Here is a 24,743-nt window from a genome sequence, read left to right on the forward strand (position 1 = left end):
GTCTGTATACTGTTATGAGATTAAAAAATACACTGTACAGATGTAATATCGATTGAGCACAAATTCACATGAATATGAATTCACAAAATAACACAAACTAACCGCATCTCTTCTAAACAAACTATAAAGAGTCTTACATCTAATGAACGCTGCCTCAAAATGAACTGAATGTGGAATGTTATATTTGAGAATTATTGTTCTAAGCAAAACGAAGTCCCTCATTTTTAGGCAGGATGAAGGGCAACATTCAAGCCGCTGACAAATAAAAAAAAAAAAAACTGACTCAACATATTTTTACCGATCGAAAAACAGTCTTGTCAAAGAAGCCTGAATCCGCTATTTCATTCCATAACTTTTGTACCGAGTGAACGGAACCTAAAACAAACTTGAAAGCTTGAATCAGTAACGGTAAAATTCCCCTCTTAATTAAATAACTAGTTACTGAACTCATGGTTACATGAATTTAAGAGAGATACAAAACACATGCTTAAACGAATGATGAACTCGAAATAAGAAAATAACTCGTTGAATTTAAGATAGATACCAACCACATGGTTAAACGAATGATAAACAGGAAATAATGAAATAATAACTCGATTAATTCAAGATAGATACAAAGTACATGGTTAAACGAATGATAAACAAGAAATAATGAAATAATAACTCGATTAATTCAAGATAGATACAAAGCACATGGTTAAATGAATGATAAACAAGAAATAATGAAATAATAACTCAGCGAATTCAAGCAGACACAAAACACATGGCCAAACAAATAAAAACTAGGATATAGAGAAGTGCGAACTCGTCTGAATTCTAGATACAGTCCGGAGCCGCCCTCAGCATAGTAGGTGAGAATATAAAAGATGGTTTACATAAGTAAAATCCTTGGCACTTGGCACCAGCGGAGGGAACGGTGCCGTCGGGGAAACTCCGAAGTGACTGGTAGCCAGGAAGGAAGGAACAAGTAAGAGATAAAAATCGCAATGGATGAACAAGCGCTGTGTTCTTCGGCAAAGAACTTAGCTGTTCTTGCTCCGTTATCGAGAACCGTCGTTTCAATGAGCTTTCCTCACTCCTCGAGACAGAAACTATTCTGACAGAATTTCATTTATTATTGACGAGAAAAGCCAATGAGATGGGCAGCCTCATATCCTTGTCTAAACCAGGCCGGAAGAAAACGAGAAAAGGGAAAAGGGAGGAAGACAGAAAAGCAGAAGCAGGAGCAGAATTCCAAAGCTTGGCTGTATGAAAAAAGAAGCAGACACTCAGAAAGAATTGCCAATTTCCACAAAATACCTGTGGGAACTGCTGGCCTGATTTGACCCATGAATACAAATCAAAGAAGGGAGGACACATAGAAGGAAGAAAGATCAATGAAGAGAGAGAGAGAGAGAGAGAGAGAGAGAGAGAGAGAGAGAGAAGACTGTCCACCACCTGGGCATGCGTTGCATGGCTAATTCGTCACGGCAGATCTGTTACGGTTACCCCCAGGGTATCTGATATCAATTACCGTTTTGACTTACTGAAGTAAGGTGGACGGTGAAAAAAAAAAAACACAGAAAGCCAGCTGCGATGTTGGAGAGAGAGAGAGAGAGAGAGAGAGAGAGAGAGAGAGAGAGAGAGAGTGAGAGCCTGTATAGTGGTAATCAACAGCGCCAATCCTACAATGGAATCCATATTCATTAATTTGGTTCTTCGCTGTTCCCGCATAAATAAACGTAGAAATACGTTAATTGTCTTGTCCTTTCGAACGTCAAGCCGACATACGACCGTCAACGTATGGCTGTTATAAAAATGATGAATTACAGTCATGTGACATCTGCAGCCGAACTTCTAATGCAAGAGGGCTGGTAAAACAAGTATGTATATTAACGGTGGTAGTGGTTGGTAATTCTTTTTTTTTTTTTTTGGGGGCCACACGGAATGTAACCCGGGAACGCATCCTTCCTACAAGACGTCCTTGCAGTGGACTTTTTGTTTCCTTCACTTAACCTTAGATTTCTTCTTTGTTGCTTATACACATCTTATCTGTGATTCATTGATATCTTCTTATTAAGTCGCAAATTTCTTCTCAGTAACTTATATATCCATTTTCAGGCACTCACGATATCTTTCCATCTGCTCTTAAATCTCTCCTCGGTAACTCACAGCTTCTCATTTCCTCTTAGATTTCCTCTGGCTATTCAAATATTTCTTTTCAGTTACTCATATTTTCTAATAATTTCCTCATAATTTGTTATTCCTTACTCAAAAGTATCTTCTCGGCTACACGTACAGTAGCGTTGTCTCACTTACTTGTAGGTGTTGTCTGTCTTAAATATAATCATTTTTAACACCCATATCTTTCTTCTCAGTTACATTATGATACAGAAGAGGGAAACTTGACATTTAACTTCATACCCAAGATACTGTCATATCTCGGTTTCTGGGATTCTTTGTATATCCTTAATACATAGGTATTTCGCTTATGTTCCTAATCCACTGCAATTTTGTTTCGTCTGTTGTTTATTTTCTGTTCCAGTGACCTATTTACGTGCCTTTATCCCACTGCCTTACCTGTTAGGCCCTCAGTCTTTGATAAGTCTCTTAAATTTCTGCTTGAATTTGCCTTTGGTTTCCATATATTTCTCCTTGCTTACTTTCATTGCGAACACTTTCATGCTTCCAGTCACTCCGTGAACACGACCAGCTTAAGCTGATTACACGTGCAGACTAAGCTTTCTTGCAGCTGACAAGCTCATCATAACAGCAACAGCAGTCTCCCATTGAACTTAAGCATTAATTATGATCCTCAGTGACGTAACAACTAGTCACGGCAAACGAGCAAATCTCGCCTTGTGGTCCCAACGAAGAGAGAGAGAGAGAGAGAGAGAGAGAGAGAGAGAGAGAGAGAGAGAGAGAGAAAGCTTGGCCGGTGTCAACTTACTTAATGCTATTGGCAACGGTTAAACATTGGCTGGAATCTCTCTCGCGCGCGCGAGCGAACTTATCTTAATGCCAAAAAAAGAAGGAAAGAAAAAGAAAATCAGAAGGAAGCAACGCCTTCTAATAAATCGCAGCGGGCTCTCGATGGGAGGGGTGGGGAGAGGAGGGAAGGGGAGGGGAGATGAGGGAATAGTAGAAGAGATGAGGGAAGGGTAGGGGAGATGAAGGAAGGAAATGAGACACGAGGGAAGGGAAGGGAGATGAGGAAAGGGTAGGGGAGATGAGGGAAGGGCAGGGGAAATGAAGGCAAGGGTGGGGAGGGGAGATGGAGGACGAGTAGGTGAGATGAGGGAAGGGTAGGGGAGAGACCGATTTCATCACCTGCATTAGAATATTCGCCGCTGCGTAGCATCAGGTGATCTGCCCTTAAACCAATCAAGAAGAGTTATAAAGGCGCTATAAGAACCTCAGCGTTCGTTTCTTGACTGAAAGGGATGAAGGGTGATTTGGGGTGATTTCAGGGCCTCCCCCTGATTGACGACTGTGACCAGACAAGGAGCTAAAGACACAAATACCCGTCTATTAAAAGATCATTGGAACAAACAGGCACATGGTAGGAAAAACAAGCGGCTTGGCAAAGATGACAATCTACCGTTGTTTATGGTTTTTTTTATTGTCAATTTGCTCTTTACTGTGTATGCCTATAAAGAAATGATCAGTGTGATACGGACCAATATTCATCTGGAATTAAAACAAGCAATCACGGCTGTAAACAAAATTGCCATTTCATTTCTAAAAACAAAAGGACGAATTCACTTCTAAACAGTAAAAGGGTTTATTTCTTATAACTTCGTAATTTTCAAATTACTTTACGTCGTTCATCCAAAACATTATCGGAGTAAAATTATATCGCATCTGTGTACTAAAGAGTAGTAATTCAGTTTTCACTGAATACTGTATAATAAAATTGCAGATAAACTCAGATCATCTCAGTTTTCAATTATTTTGGCGATCAATGGGAATAAGCTAATACACTCTCTCTCTCTCTCTCTCTCTCTCTCTCTCTCCGAAGTTCTATGAATCTGTCAACACAACCTTAATGTGCGACGCACATAAAAAATGAAGACCCAAACACCTGTTAAAGTCTAGCGAGAGATATAAACGAGTCTCTCATTCGAGATGATGGCTCGCAGAAAACGAGGCTGGCAGCAAAGAAAACGGGAGACGGTATTTGGCTATGAATAGCCGCTGCATTACACCTTATCAACACTCACATACATCAGCGCAAGCGTCCGGGAGCTTTTATGCAATACGCATCAGCTGATATGCATCAGTCTGGGATTAATGCCCGACTAAAGAGACTTTATATAAGAATAGAATAGAATATAGAATTTTAGCCAAAGGTCAAGCGCTGGGACTTATGAGGTCATTCAACGCTGAAAGGGAAACTGACAGTAAGAAGGTTTGAAAGGTGTAACAGGAGGAAAACCTCGCAGTTGCGCAAGTTAACAATATTTAGAGAGGGTGGAAAGTCAGAAGTAAGAAAAAGAATACGAACGGAGGTACAATAAAAGAAATGAGAGAGGTTACAGCTAGGTGCCGAAGGGACGCTGCAAAGACCTTAAGTAATGCCTACAGCGTAGGACGTGAGGCGCTCTGACTGCACTACTCCCCTACGGCCTTCTTATAGAAGTTTCATTTCCGAAAGCTTACATTTCCTAACATCAAATGACTGCCATTTTCGCACGCACTGTTTTCCACATCAAGACGGTTTTAATGTTGGACTCCTCAGAGATATATGTGTGTGTGTGTGTTTATGTGTGGATGTGCCATTAGAAACAGCTGGCTATGTTCCACATTCCGCATTGGTCTCCAATAATATCCTCCCTAGGTGACGCATCACTCATCAAGGTCATAAAATTTGTGTGGATGTATGCATACACTCGTGCATTCGCTCACTAGGGTGTAAGGGTGTATGAGCGAATATGCGTGCATTATGTATGCGCATATACACATTACACGTATCTGATGTTGCAGAATTACTCATATACACAATTCCTCGCTATTGTATATGCGCATATTTACATATATATATACTGTGTATATATATATATATATATATATATATATATATATATATATATATATATATATATATATATATATATATATATATATATATATATATATATATATATATTCTAGTCAGTGTATATATACATACATATGTACGTACACACCACACACACACACACACACACACACATATATATATATATATATATATATATATATATATATATATATATATATATATATATATATATATATATAGAGCCAACGTCATCTGGCATTTCTTAGTTGTCACAATCCAAGTAATGACCACAGCCAACGTTCATCCTTTAATAATGTCTTTTACTATTATTATTATTATTATTATTATTATTATTAATTTCCAAAATAATATAAAAATATCAACAATTAGTTCCTTGAGAATTTTCCAATCATTAAATCCCTGAATAATAGTCATATAGTCGTGCGAGAGAGAGAGAATGAAAGGGCCCCATTAAGTAATTTCGGCAATCGCAGCTCCATGCACCTGGGTGGCAAAGAACACCTGCGTCTTCTAGAACAATTAACCGGAGTCATAATGCTCTCAAGGGGTAATCTACACAGGTGCGAATGAGCAGACTGCAGAGCTTCTTAGGCCCTTAATATATCTGACTCATGACGAATTCACTATCTTGTGCTTCCGCGTTCAAGTTTAGGTGTCAAAGTAATTAGAAATGGCCAAAATTATGATTGTATATATCATAATTTTGGCCATTGCTAATTACTTTGACACCTAAACGTATGAAGTTTGGAGTCTTTAAAAAATAAAACTTCGTGAAGGTAAAAAAAAGAAGTTTTTACTCTTCAAGAATAGCGTCGATGACCATAATAGGTGCGATGCTAAATTAAATAAGCGATCATATATTTTGAAGCCTACTTTTCTAACCGGCCTCTTCAAAATGAAAGAAAGTTCTTGAGCGAAGGCTTATAGATAAGCCAAATCCGTCTCGTAATTTATCCTATGCCTACAGGAAGAAGAAAAATCACAGTCTATCACAGGGAAGGCAACCCGACCCCAAAGGAAGCTATATCCAGCCCTGAGAAAGAACGTAAACACTTGTCTACACTTTTGAGAGCAAAGATTAAACGGACATGCAATATTATACTCTTTCCTTTTCAAGACTCAAATAAAACAAGAAAAGGAGAAAAAACAAGAAAAATTGGGCTCTCTTTCTTTAAACCTTCAGTTGTAAACCCTTATGGACAGAGCCAAGTAAAGCCCAATAGGGCTCCAAAGGAAATGCAGCCTGCAGAGAGACAAGTTATGGGAAAAGGTGAGGGAATAGAAAATAAAACCGATACATTTGGAATTCAGGAGAAGTCAGCAGAGAGCAAGAATGAATTTGCTCCTCGCTTAAATATCTGGAGATCAGAAGATCCCTCAACTGCACCAGGCAATATGAAAAGAGATGGGCATGCCTCATGGAAGAAGAAATGTTATAAGTCAAAGAAAAGCAGAGTCATCAAAGCCGTGGAGAAATTATAATAACTGCATGATCAACTGATAGAATCTTGAAATTTCCATCAAGTCCAACACACAATTATCTTACTCAAATTCCGACCTCATTTACCAGATATCCTCTCGGGATTCTTTCGAAATAGTTCGAATAGTTTCACAGAAGAAAGACGAAGAGAGTCGACGAGTGAATTCAGATTATTACTTAATCTTCGAAAGGATAAACTTAATCATATATTATATGAAAGGATAAACAATATAATATGTAATATATATATATATATATATATATATATATATATATATATATATATATATATAATATATATATATACAGAATATATTACACACATATAATGTAATATTGAAAAGGTTTCCAAGAATGAAATACTTAAACCGGTACCTATTTTGGAAAGTACTAGTAGTTAAATTGCTCTGAAAGCAACCGGTATCAACTTATGCTGCAACGTTCTAGGCTAGAATAAAGGAAACTGAACATATAAAACAAGAAACTTTCAACACAAAAATGTAGGACTTCATGAGCGAATCAGCACAAATAGTGATTTAACTTGCACTGGATGATTTTCGAGTTATGTTTTTTAATGTGTAGCCTACAAGTTTTTACACTTGACCTTTGCGAGTGATTATTAAAAATAAAACGTAATTTTTATTCACAGTGCAATGGAATCTACATAACCTAAGAATTGTGTTATTTTTTTAAATTCTAAAACTCAGTACTGTCGTTTAGAAATAAAAAAAAAGATTGCGGGAGGGATTTATATATTATATATTCTCACCCGTTAGACTCGACAGAATCAATGCTGTCCCTCCGATTGGATGCCTCGTAGGACGTGGCAGAAACGCTACTTTTCCTCATCCTATTGATGTTACGAGAGTAACTCTCATCCTGCGAGTACGAGTGAGTGCTCTGTTCGGAAGAAGCGCTCCCCCTCGCCAGGTTAGTTTCTTTAGTCTGTGAATGGTCATATTTCCTATAGGAACCACCATCACTTTCGAACAGGCTAGTTCGCCTACTGGAGACGCCCTCAGCCTTCGACAAGAATTCCTCCGCTTTGGAAATCGAAGACCTTCTCTCGGAGAGCAAACTGCTCTCTTTCCTCAGCGCCGAACTTTGATTCAGAGTCACTCTCGAGTTTCTCCTGACGGAAGAAGACGAAGAAGAACTCCCCACCTCACTCGAGATAACGCTGGAACTTGAAGAAACAGAGCTCTTCCTCGTGGACCGAGAGAAAATGTCATCACCGGTATCCCAGTTGCTGCTCGATTTCTTCTGGACTGAGGTTTTCACAAGTCGCGAGGCCATCGTCAGAGACGAGGAATCTTTATATCCTTTTTAAAAACAACCGGGTCTTACTGGGCCAAGACCCAGTTTTCGAACAGAGACTTGACACGCACAGAGAGAGCGCACGCGCATACACAACGCCAGGGTCGGAGACGGTGAATTCGAACTGTTTTCTCGAGGGTATTCGAAGTGAGACTGGACTGTTAGATCAGACCGACAGACACGATGCAATTTTGTGGGTGGGTAGGAGGAGGGAGTTGTGGGTGGGGGAGAGGGTGGGGAATTAATCAGAGGGTTAAAAGCTTTACAGTGATTAGCCACCTCGTATGAGTCAAGTGGGTGAATAAAGGGGGTGCATGAGTAAAAGATGGATGAGCTAATAACCATCCGGATGTGGTCACTCACCTTTCCACCTCCCAGGACTCGAGCCAACATCAGCACCAGGAGGGATAAACTTGGTTATAAATACTCTTCGGTTATAACACTTGTTTTTTTTTTAAGTAAAAGAAGAGAGATAGTTAAGTGTAAAAGAAGAGGGGGGGGGGCGCGTCATCACACCCAATACGGGGACTGTGACTTGTACGAGAAGATAAGGCGTAAAAAGACAGGTAAAAGAGTATTGATTACCGCTCCCATTCTTTCTTTATATGGGCATAGTTTTCTATCATGCTTCCAGCAGATTGTTAAGAAAGTGTGCATTCACTTATATGCCCTTATAATACTGATGAACATCGCAATATCTTTAAGAAATAGTCCGCGAATTTAAGATACTATGAGGATACTCTCCTTCCCAAAAAGTCCTTTTTTAGGTTTAGTACCGGCATTTTATTTTCTCTCCTGTTGCCGTCATAAGAGGGTTTATCTCACTACTAAAGAAAACCCGAATCTTATGGCAAAAGGATCTAAAACTGCATCAGTCTTTGTGAGCAGATATTTCGAAAATAAGTTAAACAACGAATCATCCACAAAAGACGAATAAAATCACACAGAAGGAAGCAAATATTAAAGGCTGTTTTTCTGTAATATTTTTCAGGTGTTTTCCTCCTTCCTAACGCTTCCCGTAAACCTCCACCATCAACAAAGGCGTGGTGCATCTAGGCATTTATAGACAAGGATGACGTTATTCTAGCTCGCATTTTGAAGGTCACGAAGATGCTTGCGGCGCTTGCTTCGGAGGTTATTACTTCACAGATTATTCATAAAAGCTGGATTAATCACCGACGACGTTCTGCACAAATTATCCACTAAACTCTCTTTATTCAGTACTTATTTTTTTAAAGATTTGTAGCCTATAGCTCTTCCTTTGTGGTAGGAACTAAAAATAGAGTTGCTTCCCTTAGATTACCTCACAGCCCTATGATCGCAGGTGGGTGATCTTTGAAAGGAAATGTCTAAGAGTTTTTGGATTCGTGACAAGTGCCCGATTTTCTAAGAATGCCCTTTTTGAAAGTAACAGCCAAATGAGGAATGAATGACTCATTTTACTCATCATTCATTTCTAATCGAATCACTGCTTTTATTTAGGTATGGTGTTCTTTGGTAGAACTCGTGAGCAGGGATTAGAACTGACATTATTTATGGGCATATTTCGTCAACGGAAGTTCCGCAAGGAACAGCATGATATTAAAAGGTCCTTTTCTCTCGCAAAACCTACAGCATCATATTTATATTTTCAGCCATATCCCTGAATGACATATTCTGCAACACTAAGAAAAAAAGATGAGATACCACTCTATCATAAATACTTTACGACAAGAACGGTGTCCTAATCATATTTCAACGCCATTTTTGGCAAGTTATTTTAGAGAGAGAGAGAGAGAGAGAGAGAGAGAGAGAGAGAGAGAGAGAGAGAGAGAGAGAGAGAGAGAGAGAGAGAGAGAAAGTGTTGACGTTTCTCATCTTAGATAACTGCCAGTAAACGAGGATTTGTGTCGTCACACATTATGGCATCCTCTTATAAAGATGTTCATTTTTGAACCTTATAAGAGGAGTATTATTTCAGTAGTAGTAATAGTAGAAGTATGATAGAAGCCTGGTGGATGGTGGACAGCCCCTTTGCCATCATCAGTTCTCTCCGTGTTTATCTTTAGTTTTGGCACTTCGATGAAGGAAGGGGGAGGACAAGGTGTGGGAGATGTGTGGCGGGGAGGGCGTCTCCTCTGGGTCCCAATACCCTCCCACAAAAATGTACAACTGACTCACACCTACCTAATCCACCTGCTCTGTTTGTGTACCTCCTGGCCTTATTCTACAGTGGTCCAGACTTACATACATGTACACACACACACATGCCAGCACCTTGTGGTGAACAAGGTACCCAGGGTACATGAGCACACTCTGTATGTCCGTTTCAGATATTTGAAGGAGATATTTGGAATTTGTTTAATTTTTTCAGTGTATTACTAAAGGCTGTTTGCAGGGTCCCATTGGCCCCTTGCTACACCCACTTTTTAGCCTTTTTCTTTATGACCATTCCCGCTCCCTTTTTTCAATCTTGCTGTCCATTCTCTCTAGCTATTACTTCATATTGTTCAACTGTGAGGTTTCATTAAAGGTTCACCTTTAGTTCCTTGAACGTCATCTCATCTATTTTTTGGATCTCTTTTTACTGTTTTAAGCGCTGGATGGCCGAAAGTGCCCCAGTGCTTGGCTTGACAGTCTAAATGGCTTCGCCCAATTGAATCAAAATCCGTCCTTCCATTCCCGATATCTTTTGGCAAAACGGAGACATGCACTCATCAGGCAGCCAGTACCTTTAACTCCCTATAAACCAGTTGGCGGAAGTAATCAAAAGCTATCTCGATAAATCCTTTTGGTGTTGTTAAAAAAAAAAGAGAGAGAGACTGAAAGAGACGATGAATGAGAAAAGAAACTAAGAAAACCCAATATCTCCCACATTATTCGGACAGAGGTAACAAGCACCATTTTCTAGGGTAATTCTCAGGGACATATTGGAATAACTTTCCCATGATCAGAAATTAGAGGTGAAACATACGTCCAAAAGACCGTTATCATTACGAGAAGGAATCTTATAAAAAAAAAAGATAAAACAAAAAAAACTTAGAGTATTGGTTCCAACCGCTTGCACACTTGCGAATGGTTCAGGATTCTTCATGATTCTGAATTCAGTTCACAGCATTTCAATGCACCGGACTAAAAATTCGCCGGATTTCCTACATATAAAAATCGAGCTTATCTTGAAAAATAAATACATTGGTTTTAAATATAATACTGACTGTTATTTTCATTTGTCCAGAAAGAAAAAACATGCAGCATTTACATTCAAAAAAGTTTTTCCTTCCCATTTCCACATTCGATACAAGCTTTTCATGAGAATAGTTTTCGAAAAATCTTGAAACAAAAAAAGAAATACTTGTTTACCTTGTGGCTTTTCTTTCTTTTTTAAAAATAGCAACAATATCATTTTCGTTTTCAATAGTCTCATCTGCATCATTCTTCATTTGCACACAAAACATGCGACAACTGGAGATAAACAAAGCAGAGTTCAAATATAAATATATGCATATAAAGTTCAAGATACTCTCTTATTCAAGTAAAACCAAGACTTAAAAAAAATAAAAACAATACATCAAAGAGAATATGAAACAAAATCATGCACAGTAAAAAAAAAAATACAAGACAAAAAACAAACTAAAGCAAGAGGAGAATGATATACTGACAACCAGATATGAACACTATAAGAAAATGCATCTAAAGAAAAAAAATCACTTTCTATAGACTGTCATCTAAATCGAATCATTCTCCAGGCTACTTGAAAGAACAAAACGTAAAAATCAATGAACTAAATGAATGAATGATGCTGAATAAGTTAATAAATAAGAATGCAAAACACAGAGTGCAAACTCTCAATAAAGGAGGTGAAGAGAGGACGTGACAAAATCCGGGAAGAAACACTCATTAAGACTTACTTTTTATCGAAGGTCTGTTCGTTCGCTGTAAGAAAAGAGCAAAGATAGAGAGTGAAGCAAAAAAAACGGCCAAATAACATAAAAAAAGGAAAGACAATATGAGAGAGAGAGAGAGAGAGAGAGAGAGAGAGAGAGAGAGAGAGAGAGAGAGAGCAGAGGACCGGGTGAAAAGGGCGCCGTTAGAAAGCAAGAGCTTGTCTGAAACGAGTTTCGGAGACATGTCTGGAACTGGAATGACAGCGCAAGCGTCGGTGAATCTCTGTACTTCACTTGCGTTTTTTTTTCTTTTATCCTCAAATATCTCTAAACAAGCAAAGCAGGGTTTAAATGTCCTTTTCGTCTAACTTATACACCACGAGGCATCTGCATAAGTAAACTTTTTGATCTAAGTTTCCAAAAAAAATGAAAGCAATTAAAAATTAATCTCATCACACAGTGAATATATAAATACAGATACTCTACGAATACAAATATGAATACAAATACAGATGATTTATAAATACAGATAATTTATGATAACCTATTTATAATTTATGAATGCAATCGTTTACTACGACTCTCACGTCGTTCCAGATTTGCCTTCCAGTTTTCAGCGCTCGCTTTCCAACCGCACTCTTTTAGGGAAAGTAAAAAAAATGAATAAGGAAAGGAAAGCGCCTTGGCTCTAGACGTGGCTCAAATACACAAAAAAATAAGATGAAAATGAAAAAAAAAAAAAAAAACAAAAGCATTAGCTAATAGAGACACCTACACGGGCCTTGGATCTGTTGTGCGTTTTTCTTTGTTTTTATTAATTTTTTTGTTCGCTTTTCGTGATTAAGGAATCTTACCTTTCATGGGGCTCGTCTACGGCTGCAAAAGAGAAAAATGGTATAGAAAATTAGTCGCTTCCGAAAAGAGGCTGTGAGGAGTGTTTGTTTGTGTCTTTGAGTAGTCTGTTGTGTCTGTTGATTGTGTGTGAAACATCACTATGTTTTCTATGTTTTGTTTTGTTTTGTTTTTATTTTTTTGTTCTCACTTGTGGGGAATTGTTTATGTTCCTGTAATTTTAAGTTCTAAGGCCAAGGTAAAGGAATTCTTTCAAATTCTCCTTTCAAGATCGCTTGATTAAAATAATCTAGGAACATCATAACAAAAAAATATTCCTCTATGATTTGCGATTAAGCCTTAAATATTAGTATTCTTATCCTGGTTCAAGTTGACCCAGAAAAATTTAACATTTAAAATATCCAATTTGCAGTGAAAATCCTTCTACGACCTGTACCTTTCCTTTACCTTGCCCTAAGATTCAGTGGCAAAGTTGCTATTATTAAGAAGTAGTACATGCACATCTATGCGTTTGAATACATAGACATGCACACCCGTGTGTAAAATAAGTCGCTGAAGGTGAAAGTGTAACGTGTGTGTGTGTGTGGGAGGTACAGTTGTGTTGAAAGAAGGTGTAGGTGTAGAGGAATGTGGGTCTGGTTGCCAACAACTGGAGAGAGAGAGAGAGAGAGAGAGAGAGAGAAAGAGATATATAACTCAGCCAACGGTCCTCTGGGTGGAACTCTCCTTCACTGAGAGATAAATCTCTTCAGAGACTCATCTTCACTTCTTGTAATTTAGGAAATATCTCTTTTAGGAATCTTCCTCGCGTTGGGCTTTAGATGTTTCAGAAAAGATTGACTTTTATATTGTGTTTTTCTTTCTATCTTTGTGTATCAGATCATAATCTTTCAAGTCAATTCTTTTATCTGCTACAGCTATCGACATACAGTTGTTATCCAAATATTTATTCTTCATTTCAACTTCTAATGATATTTTTATAATGAAATGTTTTAATATCTTAAGCGCGGAGCTTTCCCACAAGAGCGTTGACTGACATGACATACAATAGAAATTATTTTAAATTATATTTTTTTTCTAACGATTACAGGGTGAATCTAATTACAATTATGTACATAAAAAATCTATTAAAAATAATTTTGTCTTTATAATCCTGGTAACAAATACTCCATCACTAAGATTATAGCTATTCACAACCGTGAAAAATGAAATTTGAATGGAGTTATTTTAAATCTAATTCCAAATTTAAGGAACATATGAAAAAAAGGTTATTTTTTTAATTAATTTTCCGTATTTATTTGGTCGTTTTAAAGGGCAAGCGGTCACTTGCGCTTGATAGTCAGTTAGAAAAATCTAGTTGGCGCTTTATTTAGTTAAGCGATTTTCAGTTACCTACTGTGTTAATGTCAATAAGCAAATGAACGTCACCGTAGTTCGTTCTGAAAACTACATAAACTTTCAACGGTTAATTTTAATTTTAATTAGAGGAAGTCTAATTATATACAATAGGCTTTAAGCACAAAATAATTAAATACTTATATATTTTATTCACTAGATCGTTTTCGTAAAAGAGAAACGATTAGAGACGAACGAACAGACAGCAACGTTGAAGCAGAACAGGTCTCGTTCAGGAAGACAGAACGACCGGCAGAAAACAGTTATGGAAAATTAAAGAACATTCAGATTTTTCCAATTCCATTTTGTTTTTTGTGAAATGAGGCAGTCGGTTAAAAACTAAGACAGAAATTATAACATTTCACTCTGTAAACCTTTTGCTACTCGAGTTAGAAACACTGACGATACAGTTTAGAAAAACATTAAATTCATTTAAAAATATTGATAGGATTAGCAAAAAAACCGTCTGCTGATGAAGTGTCTTCCCGAACAGATCCCTCCTGGTATGTAAGCTGGTACGTGGCACAGTGGGTAATGTTATACTTGCTGGCAACTGGGGTCAAATTTAGCAGTGGTGCCAATATTTTAAGTGCTTGCATCGGGACATGTAGTATATCTACACCTAGTCATTATCTGACTAGAGCAGCATTAACAGCAGCTGATTAAGTCTGTACATCCTCGAGTTGAATAATACGTTAAAACCAAATTAATACCAAGGCATGCAGTTATCAGCCAGCACGCACAGTGAGACCTAAATCACAAAATGATAAAAAATAAACAGTTTTTCGTCGTAAATATGGTATTGAAAAAACAAAATAGCTCTATACGAAGAATAAAAAACATCCACTTTTAATAATAAAAGTCAAGAAAGATTTTTAAGTAAAGAAAACTCCATTCCACTCAGAACTTAAAGAATCATAAAAAAAAAAGACAGGCTTAAAAAAAATAAAAATTAAATAAATTAAAACTCAATCCAGATACGTGTTATTTGTTAGGGCAAGCCAGTTTCTAGACAAAAATAATTGTTTGTCATCATCAGAATTTGATGCTAAACATAATTCTCTGACTGCATGCAGAGAGGAGGGGAAAATGGTTTCAGAATTTAGTTTTCGTGAAAAACAAACTCCCAACCAAATGCATTCAAGGTGCAAATGCCAAAAAAAAAAAAAAAAAAAGGTGTACCATGCAAGCGTTTGAAAGACATCCCTTCATTAGCTGGGTGTGAGAGGTGGTGAAATGTATTGCTTGTTTTAGCAGCTGGAAAATCTAAATGCATTGCTTAAAAGTCACGTGTTGCTGACTAGGGGATATTAAGAACAGAAAACTTTGAATGAAACTTATTTTACTCAACTAAAATTTATTAGAATTCATTTAAGAAACATGATTAGAATTTAGCGTCATAAGATTAGAATTCGTTTTTAATAAATAATATTAGATTATTATCAAAATTATTATAAGACCAATAAAGGTCTAAATGATAGGAGAAAGTTTAAGCTGGAATCCAACAAAAATTTGATCAAGCGTTGTTATATATTGTTTTTATTAAATCATACAGATTTTTTCAAAAGAAGACAGGGTCAAAATATGAAATCACCATTAAGCTCAGATTTTCCAGTGACCGTCTATGGGTTTCTCTTATGGAAGTTGACTGTCAATGGGTCTGTCATGTGTAGCCAAATTCAGGACGGCGCTTTTAAGACGGGGAGAGAAATGACCTTTTGTTCACAAGGAAAATTATCCTAACAGTAACTTCAGTTTAAAAACGCCATTCTGAACAGTCATGTCTTTTGTTAATATTATTTTCGACTACTGTTGGTAAGTCTGTACAGAAGCGTCCTCTGGAAGCCGTTATGGAAATAATAAGAAGATATTAGGAAGATATTAGGCCCTATGAACTTTTTTGCTTTGCTTGAGCGCGAGAGCTGAAGAGCCAAGGCAGACGTCGTCTTATCTCTCTCTACCTTTCTAGTTTTTTTTTTTTTTTACAAATTCACAGAACGAAAGATCCAAACGAAACAAAAAATAAAATAATAATGATAACAATAATGAACACAGAAAGGGGTAAAAAAAGAGAGATAGAAAATGAAAGACAGAAGATATGACAGCTCTTAAAAAATAATATCACTTAAATTTAAAGTTATTTAAAAAAGTTGGAAAAAACATATGGAAAAATCTATATAAGTTTTCTTTTAATAAGCATCAGTCTCAAACTTCAGGCATTATACAGTACGAAACTACGTCTAATATAAATATATATATTTTTTTTGAAGTCTTCGTCCCTCGCTGAAGTCAGAGGTACAACAAGAGACAAAAAGAACAACAGTGACAACTGCTTGTAGGGGAGTCGTCAGAGTCACTTGAAATAAATGACAAGCAAACGATTAATAAGAAGTCCTTTATGAGACGGTCTAAGTCACAGCAACATGGACATTGTAACAGCTAGACATAAGGGAGAGAATCCTCATTTTATGTTATTCTAAATCTATGAGGGGCCGAGTTAACTGCTGCTAGTAAGCATTGGGTTCTAAACAGATATAAAACAATGTTCCTTAAATTAAATAAGCCTTCAGGTACGTGGAAATTCAGAAGAATAAAATAAATGAGGTTCTCGAGAATTACCATTAAAAATCTGATCACTGATGTCCACTGTTACTCTAAGAAATTAAAATAAAACAAAAGTTGCTCCTATGAGAGATTATTAAATCTTCAAAGTAAAAATGTTATTCAGCCAAGATAATGAGTATTGATTAGACAATAGAGAGCAACTCAATTTCAAATCAGCTTAAAAGTTAAGTTGTCTATTTCAGTGAATACAGAGATTTCAAATTCTGGAGACAGTTGTCTTTATTTCAAAAACCAGAAATTAACACCTTGAACATAATATTAAGATCTGCAATACCCCTAATCAAATATAGTCAGTTTCTCTTTAAATATGGCCTTTCCTCTACATCGTTATAGCAATGATATTTTCTTGTGCTTATTATCTCGACAAACCATTTCTGCAAGTCAGCAACAATCCTAAAATAGCACCAGATTTCATCAGACTATTCAGCTTAGTTCCTACAACCTAACAATATTACTGTTTTAGTTGTCCCCTATTTTCCTGTAACTAAATATAACATATCACTCAACCACAGATATATATTTGCAAATTTTATTTATCTCTTCATTAGTACTTTGACAACGCCCAACTAAAATCACCCCTCTACACTGAAATCCCTTACTAAAGCCTAGACGGAAATATAATTCACTCTGTGACTTGTTTGTACATCCCTACCTATTCCCTTTCTTTTTCTTTCTCTATTCCTACTTCCCATTCATTCGCACCCTTCCCTGTCTCATTCTCTTCTTCTCTTCTCAGAGGCCACACGGGCCTCTTATTTCGTTTAACATTTTACCAAGCTTATGGGCCCCTTTTGTACTTGGACCAGTGCTGGCAAAACGCCAACTTAATCCAAAACAACCAACGACCAACCGCCTCCCTCCTGTTACCCCACTTGGCAAGATACAAGAGCACTGTCCAAAAATTACTTGCTTTCTGATCTTTTATGTCAATAACAATCTGAAGGTAGGAAATAAAAATAGTTCCAGCCGAGTTTTAGAGAACACCATAAATCAGACACGTGAAATTTTGTGCCGCGTTAAAAACTGAAATCCTTCCAAGATGAAAAAGGAGCAGCAATAAACAGCTCAGTGTGAGAGACGCACGCACAAAAACAACTCTTGATTTGCCAAGAGCGGATGACCTAAGCCTCAGGAAATGTCAAGACGTGGCTGAACTGAAAAAGATCTTGCCTAGAGCTCCCGAAATGAGAGAGGAGGCAAACACTAGGCTCTTGCCAAAGCTGTTCACGTATTCTGCTGCTCTTTTGCTTTTCCTTTCCCCTGAGACAATCGGGTGGTCTACATACTAATGTCTTTCAGAGTAGCCTTGAACTTCTAGAATATATCTGCTTAAGAGTCTATGACATTCTTGCCTTCTTTTTACTTCATGTGGGGAAAACTCATCGCATTAAACAAAAGTATTCCTTGTCAAATTCAGTTACTCATAGTGGTTAAATGTTAAAGCGAAACATTGTTAATTTGGAACGTAGTATAGAGAGCTGTCTTTAAGCTATTATAAAACAATTGACTGAAAATACTAAAGGCGAATGCCTCCTATCTCAGTCTTCTCTCTAATATTAGACACTGGATGGACATGATAAACAAAATATCGGTTAATATTTGAACGTCACAAATTTCTTACAATATTCAAAAAGGAAAAATACGAAGGTCTGCTCTGACACTACACGAGATTTCGCGCCTTGCTGGTGATAGTGCATTTCTAAAACACGGGTCTGCACAACATTTTAGCTATTCCAGAAAAACTTCCACAAATAAATTTAAGACCACATTGTCCCATATAACTTTAGCGATGTGCCCTACAGACGTTAAATTCATTAATGATAGATTGAGGCAAGAATTCAAATACTGTAATGTATTTACCCTTTTCTCCTCCTAAAAACAATAGCACAAACCCCTTCCCTACTGTACATGTCCCATGAACCTTGTCATGCTTATAATTCGGTAATTCCTAAAACACTTAAATCTCCTTTATATTACCCTTGTTCATTAATCTTTTTGTAACAATGCCCAAAGGCTTAGTTATCTCCTATATTGCCAATAGCATTAATTTTTATCTTATTCTATTCCTACATACCATAAAACGATTCCTATACATCAATTACTGTTGATCCTATGTTCATCAGCCTAACATAATAATAATGTCAGCTAACTGTTGTTATAGGCCTGTAGCTCATTGCCCCTATACTCATTAGCCTAACAGGTCTACTAACTCTTGTTACAGACCTTTAACTCCTTGCACCTATACTCATCAGCCTAGCAAACGGTCTGCTAACTCTTGTTCTAGGCCTATTGCTCCTTGCTCCTATATCCATTAGCCTAACAGGAGGCCAATTAACTGTTATAGCTATAGCACTTTACTCCTATACTCATCAACCTAACAGGTCGGCTAACTGTTGTTACAGGCCTATAACTCCTTGCTCCTATATCCAGCAGCCTAACAGAAGGGCGGCTAACTTGTTATAGGCCTATAGTGCCTTGCTCTTATACTCATCAGCCTAACATAAGGCCAGCTAACTCTTGTTATAGGTCTATATATAGCTCCTTGCTCCAATATCCATCAGGCTAAAAGTATGTTGGCTTACGGTTGTTATAGGCCTATAGCTCCTTACTCCTATACTAATCAGCCTAACAGAAAGGTCGGCTAACAGTTGTTATAGGTCTTTAGCTCCTTTCTCTTATGCTCATCAGCCTAACTGTTCTTATAGGCCTACAGTATGTATAGCTCCCATACTCATTAGCCTAACAGAAGGTCGGCTAACTCTTGTTAAAGGCCTAACTATGCATGAGCTTAAGTAATTTCTTGTCATACTTCGTCTCTTAAAATCAAAACAGTAACATCGGGACACTTACGGCTGAAGTTTAGGTTGATGGACGCGGACACCTCGCCATACTTGTTCTTGGCCTTAACTTTGTAGAGGCCGGCGTCTTCCTCTTCGACGTCATCCAGAATGAGCTGGACGTCGTGGATGTTCTTGCTACTTTCCTTGACGGTGATCTTAATGCGCCGGCTCTCCTTCACCTGGACGTCGCCCCTGTACCACTCGATTTCGGGTTTGGGCGACGCCGACAGCTGGCAGTCGAAGATGAGTTTGTTGCCGTCATCCTCCTGACGGAGTTTGGGCTTCTGGGTAAAGCTTGGGGCAAAGTTTTCCCCCATTGCCCCCCCTTAATTTTTGGGGCTCTTGGTCTCCAACCAGATATTTAACGTCGATAATACATCAAGGGATCTGCGGAGGAGAAAGCAAATGTGGATAAGGTGAAGTTGTTGATACAGGTGATTCATTACATAGCCTACAGTTACATTCATAATAGAATACAGACTTCATATCCTCACGAAGAGTAAACTGATAAATAATGTTTCTAGGATGTCCCAAGCCACCAAATACATGATTATTGTTGTAAATCTTAACAAACTACAACAATGACTAACGAGAACATTGTTATTTTTGCATTTGCCAGTATACAGATATGATATATAAATAGTTTCAAAACACGTATTCATAAATGATAGAAAGCATTTTCGTCACTCGAGAAATCATTGTCACCTGTGGCTATAGTAGTTTCCAAGCAAAGTAAATTTCCATATTCATTCACATGAAAATCACATCAAAATAGCGGCATTTAAAAGAAACTGTTCATTGCTTTAGTACCCATATTCTAAATTTTCAGGATTTTTTTTTTTAGTAACGGCACTTTAAATCAGTCTCTCAATTCTACAGGTTTGTATACTCACATTAAATTTCAAGTTTGTAAATAACTATCCTGGGAAAATGCACATTTCATAATGAATAACAGTAACTGAAGATAGCAGAGAGAGAGAGAGAGAGAGAGAGAGAGAGAGAGAGAGAGAGAGAGAGAGAGAGTTAAGTATTACACAGATTTTCATCGTCAATGGGTGGTCAGTTATATGAAGTGAAAGTATGTCTGGCTTACTTGAGTGGTAAAAAAATAATAATGATAGTATAAGTTGTGGTAATAGTATAAAATATTGCAAAGTTAATTACATTTATTGTAATCAATGACGAAAGGTGCAAAAGTGCAGCCAAATACTTGCCCTAAATTCTTGAACAACTCAGACATCCATAAATTATCATCTTAGTATTTGTACAACAACAACAACAACAACAACAACAACAACAACAATAATAATAATAATAATAATAATAATAATAATAATAATAATAATAATAATAATAATAATGAAAACTTTGCTACCAACAGTTGCGTAAAATAGTGGACTCAAACTATGTGGACACGTATTCGAGTGCGCCTAGGCTAATGTCATTGCCCAGCATATGTCAGACTGTATCTCAGCCAAGTCTGTTGCTGAGCTTGATATTCAAATATATCTTCCTTCACGGGTATTTACTTTTACACACACACACACACATAATGTATATATAATACATTATATATATATATATATATATATATATATATATATATATATATATATATATATATATATATATATACACACACACACACACACACACACACACAGTACTAACTCGAATTCGCAAGACAGAACAGTTTGGTTTCTGAATGAACTTATGAGACAATGAAAATTTATCAAATATCATGGTACATTATAATGAAATATGGTTTTCAAGATATCGAAATATTGTTAGTTAATTATATATCACATTTGGCAAAGGACTAATTTGAGGAAAATTGCTACAGAAAAACAACTTCCACGTTAAATGCTTACATGTAACATTTTTTTAAGAGCTAGCCATCTAGACGATTGTTTTCAGAACAAATTTTGGCTCAATTAACTGACAGAGTACAAAAGCTAAGCCAGACATTTTTTTATCTTTCAACACCGCTTAATCTGGCCAGAGAATCATATGAACAAATCCGTTTACACAACGAAAAAAAAAAATGATAATTAGAATTCCAAAATTGCCACAATACCTCCATCAGCGATAGCAACTTCTGAACGTACACTAATAACATGCATGGTAAGTACTGCAAATATGAGCAGTATTTCCGGACAGATTTTCAAATAGATCTTAAAATCAACGAGGTACAACACCTTTTAGCTTTGCACTTGAACGAAACAGTTAGCCTATGCGCCGAGAATTGCTATACACTATAGTAGCTGAAAATCGTTAGCATAAAACAGTAATGTGTGAGCGAAAAACCGTAATCGACTAACCAAGGTGAAACACCAATTTAAAATTTCTAATAATTTACCACGTCAAGTAGTGTCCACCTTAAGCTAGGTCGACGCTAACGAAGATTATACCTTGAAGAGGTTAGTTTGTTTGATGTCCGCCACGACCAATAATTACAGAATTATAAAGGAATTTTCCCTTCATTAGTAGACGAACCAAATACAGAATTATAAAGGACTTTCCCCTTCATTACTAGAAGAACCAAATGAAATTACTATCGTGACGATAGTAATGTCAAGGCACTGGCATGGGTCTACGCCAAGAGGAATAGACCTATCGGTCATGCACCCCTGCTACTAGCACATAGCTGTCAGCAATTCATCTGACTGTTGACATTAAAGAAATACCATTCGGGACCTTTCAGCATGTCAGTTTTTCTTTGCTTTGCTGTTTAGTCTCGACGAAACTATTTTGTGACTGTTAACTGATAGACCTATATAATGAAGAGCATTACCACTGCTTAATCGTCTGTCCAGCTGTCGAGATATAAAACATAATAGAAAAGGGGGAGACAGCTTAAGAATATGATTTAAACTAGCCCACTAAAAATGCACCGATACTACGGTTTAAGATGAATTATACGGCAACCCTTTAAAAATACAACAAAAGTAGGTTAGAAACTGCATTTGAAAACGCTGGATAATGATTACGCTACCTAGCGCTTCCTACCTGTTCCTAGTACACTATGTTAACAAACAATTATTTCCATCAGAACCAACCTTGCAAGTAGGCTACCAGTCACTTCATTTCGTTGCCATACACTTGATTTACCGAGATAGGATACGTAACTTCGTTTTATAGTTTTACTTTAAAATACATAAAGTATTAAACAAACTGTCTTCAACCACAGCGAATAGATTAACTAACGAACGAGAACTGATTGAATCTGGAAATTAGACTCATGCAGTTTATTCTCTGAATCATGTTTCGAAGCATCGAAACGTTCCGATCTTGCATTTGCGGTGACTTTATAAATATGTAGTCTTCCTGTTTCTGTGATATGTATAAACCGTATAAAATGAAATTGCATTATTCAACACTAATGCAGAATGTTAATCTCATAACTTCACACTGTAAGAAGCGGTACCAGCCTGCTCGAAATGTATCGAAGCACTTAAACGAACCAAATGAACACGGTGCAAAACAAGCTACCTGATTAGTTCTGGCTCTGTTATAGTTATTTGCAGTTTTATGGTGACATGTCCTTCTTCAGTATATACTAAATAGAAATAAAATTTCTATAAAATATGTTGGACAGGTGTTACAGGGCCAAAACGATTAATTAATGGACTAGTTTTTTTAATTCGAAATCGAATGATTGTTGTCATCTTGAAGCTCTTCGCCTTCCGGAATCCGAACTCCGGTAACTAACAGCCGACGTAACCGTTGTTTCTTTGTTTGTGGTGAATTTCTCCAATTGCTTGTCAATCATATTGCCTTAAATTCAGTGGTAATTTCCGTAAAATCCCAAAGACGTTGTAAGATATACTTGTAAGATAGGAAGATATAATTCGAATGGTTATCTATGGAGCTATCAACAAAGGCTTTGATAATGTGACGTGCGTGACAATTTGGGTTAATCATGAGGGGCCATTTAAAGCTGTTCTCCTGACATTGAATGATACTGTAAGTACTATTGTTAATATCACATATTAAAGAACATATTTTGATTTAAATGTTCATCGACGAAAGGATAGTTTATATATTACGTAGTTTATATATTACTCCATATTAAGTTCGTACGACAGACGGAACGTATCTAGTGTTATCCATTCGCCGCCATAGCCTAACCTACTCGAGACTCAAACTGGCGTAAGGCTCATTTGCAACAGAGCAATTAGTCATTCGCATTATCACTGGATCAAGACGGAAATACAACAAACGATTGACAAATTTTGATGGGCTACATCATATAACTTAGTGGTATTATTTTATAAGTTGCTAATACACGATATGAAATTGTAGTCTACATTTTTTAAAAGAGCTCTTCGTTCTCGTTATATTGCACCCTATAAACACTATGTTCAAGCGATAAATAAAAAATATTCAAATTCCCACTTGCAACGTAAGACAACACGCCCCTCCCCCCCCTTCATAGCTAATACGGCAAAATTGTAACCGGTTATGTTAGATTGGTATCCTTAGGTTCTTTTAGTGCCCTAGCATATCCTAGCCATTTTTGCATGAAAAACTCAAAACAGTTTTTCATGCAAAATTGGCTGGCTGGAGTCTTATTGGCAGCTTATAGAATTTTACCAGTTTAGTAACCAAACAATAGGCCGAACTCTTCAACCTATCAACATTCACTTATCCCTTCCCTAACCTAACCCAACCGCACCTAACCTTGGCAAAGACTTCGTTAACTCCATACCCCTGAAAAGCGGTGGGATTTTAATTATCAATTTGACAAATAGTGATTTAGTTTTCTGTTGGCATCCTAACACCACTAGAATTTAGAAATGTTAGCACGATGGAAACATAGGCCTACTGACCTCTAGAATAGAAATTTAGTCCTAGGCTACTGCTCTCCAGTTTGGCATTCACTTTTAAGTTTTTTTTTGCCATAGGTAACAAAATTATACCAAACTACGCTAAACATGATGAACTCCGTGTGCAACAAAGTGAAATTAAAAAATGATAAGCAGTAGATCTGGAAAAAAGTCTTTTCACATTTTTAGTAGGCCTAGTTAGGCCAAACCTGTCATCAAAATTATCACCTGTCTGTTCCCGGAATCCATTAAATCGTACCTTCAGGCTATCATGCTGCCCACCTTTACACAATACTACCTACAATTGCACAGCAAAACTACAAGACGGGCCATTTATGCTAACGTAACCTACACGCGTCCTTAAGGTAGGTGAGATGTAGACTAGGACCATGTTGCCAAAAATCGTTACATTTGCATCAAAAAGCGACAAAGACAGCCGACAACCAGCTCATGGATAACCATTTGTCGCTGCTTACGTTTATCCAAAAGCTACTTGAA

At 37.0% G+C, this 24,743-nt stretch overlaps 1 protein-coding gene across 50 annotated transcripts in view; it reads right to left on the reverse strand.

The window, feature by feature from the left end:
- bent (projectin protein bent) overlaps positions 1-24,743 on the reverse strand; it is a 206,019-nt gene that overhangs the window by 163,119 nt on the left and 18,157 nt on the right. For 47 of the 50 annotated variants that reach the window (XM_067132314.1, XM_067132301.1, XM_067132311.1 and 44 more), the window contains exon 1: positions 7,294-9,233. In XM_067132314.1, the coding sequence (XP_066988415.1) occupies positions 7,294-7,820 (527 nt within the window). In that variant the 5' untranslated portion in view covers positions 7,821-9,233. Of the gene's footprint in view, positions 1-7,293; positions 9,234-11,728; positions 11,754-12,558; positions 12,581-19,426; positions 19,804-24,743 lie in introns of those variants that run through there. The other 3 variants (XM_067132017.1, XM_067132011.1, XM_067132002.1) reach the window with 2 other exon arrangements.

This window comes from Macrobrachium rosenbergii, chromosome 3 (assembly GCF_040412425.1).
Source record: "Macrobrachium rosenbergii isolate ZJJX-2024 chromosome 3, ASM4041242v1, whole genome shotgun sequence".
Classification (NCBI taxonomy): domain Eukaryota; kingdom Metazoa; phylum Arthropoda; class Malacostraca; order Decapoda; family Palaemonidae; genus Macrobrachium; species Macrobrachium rosenbergii.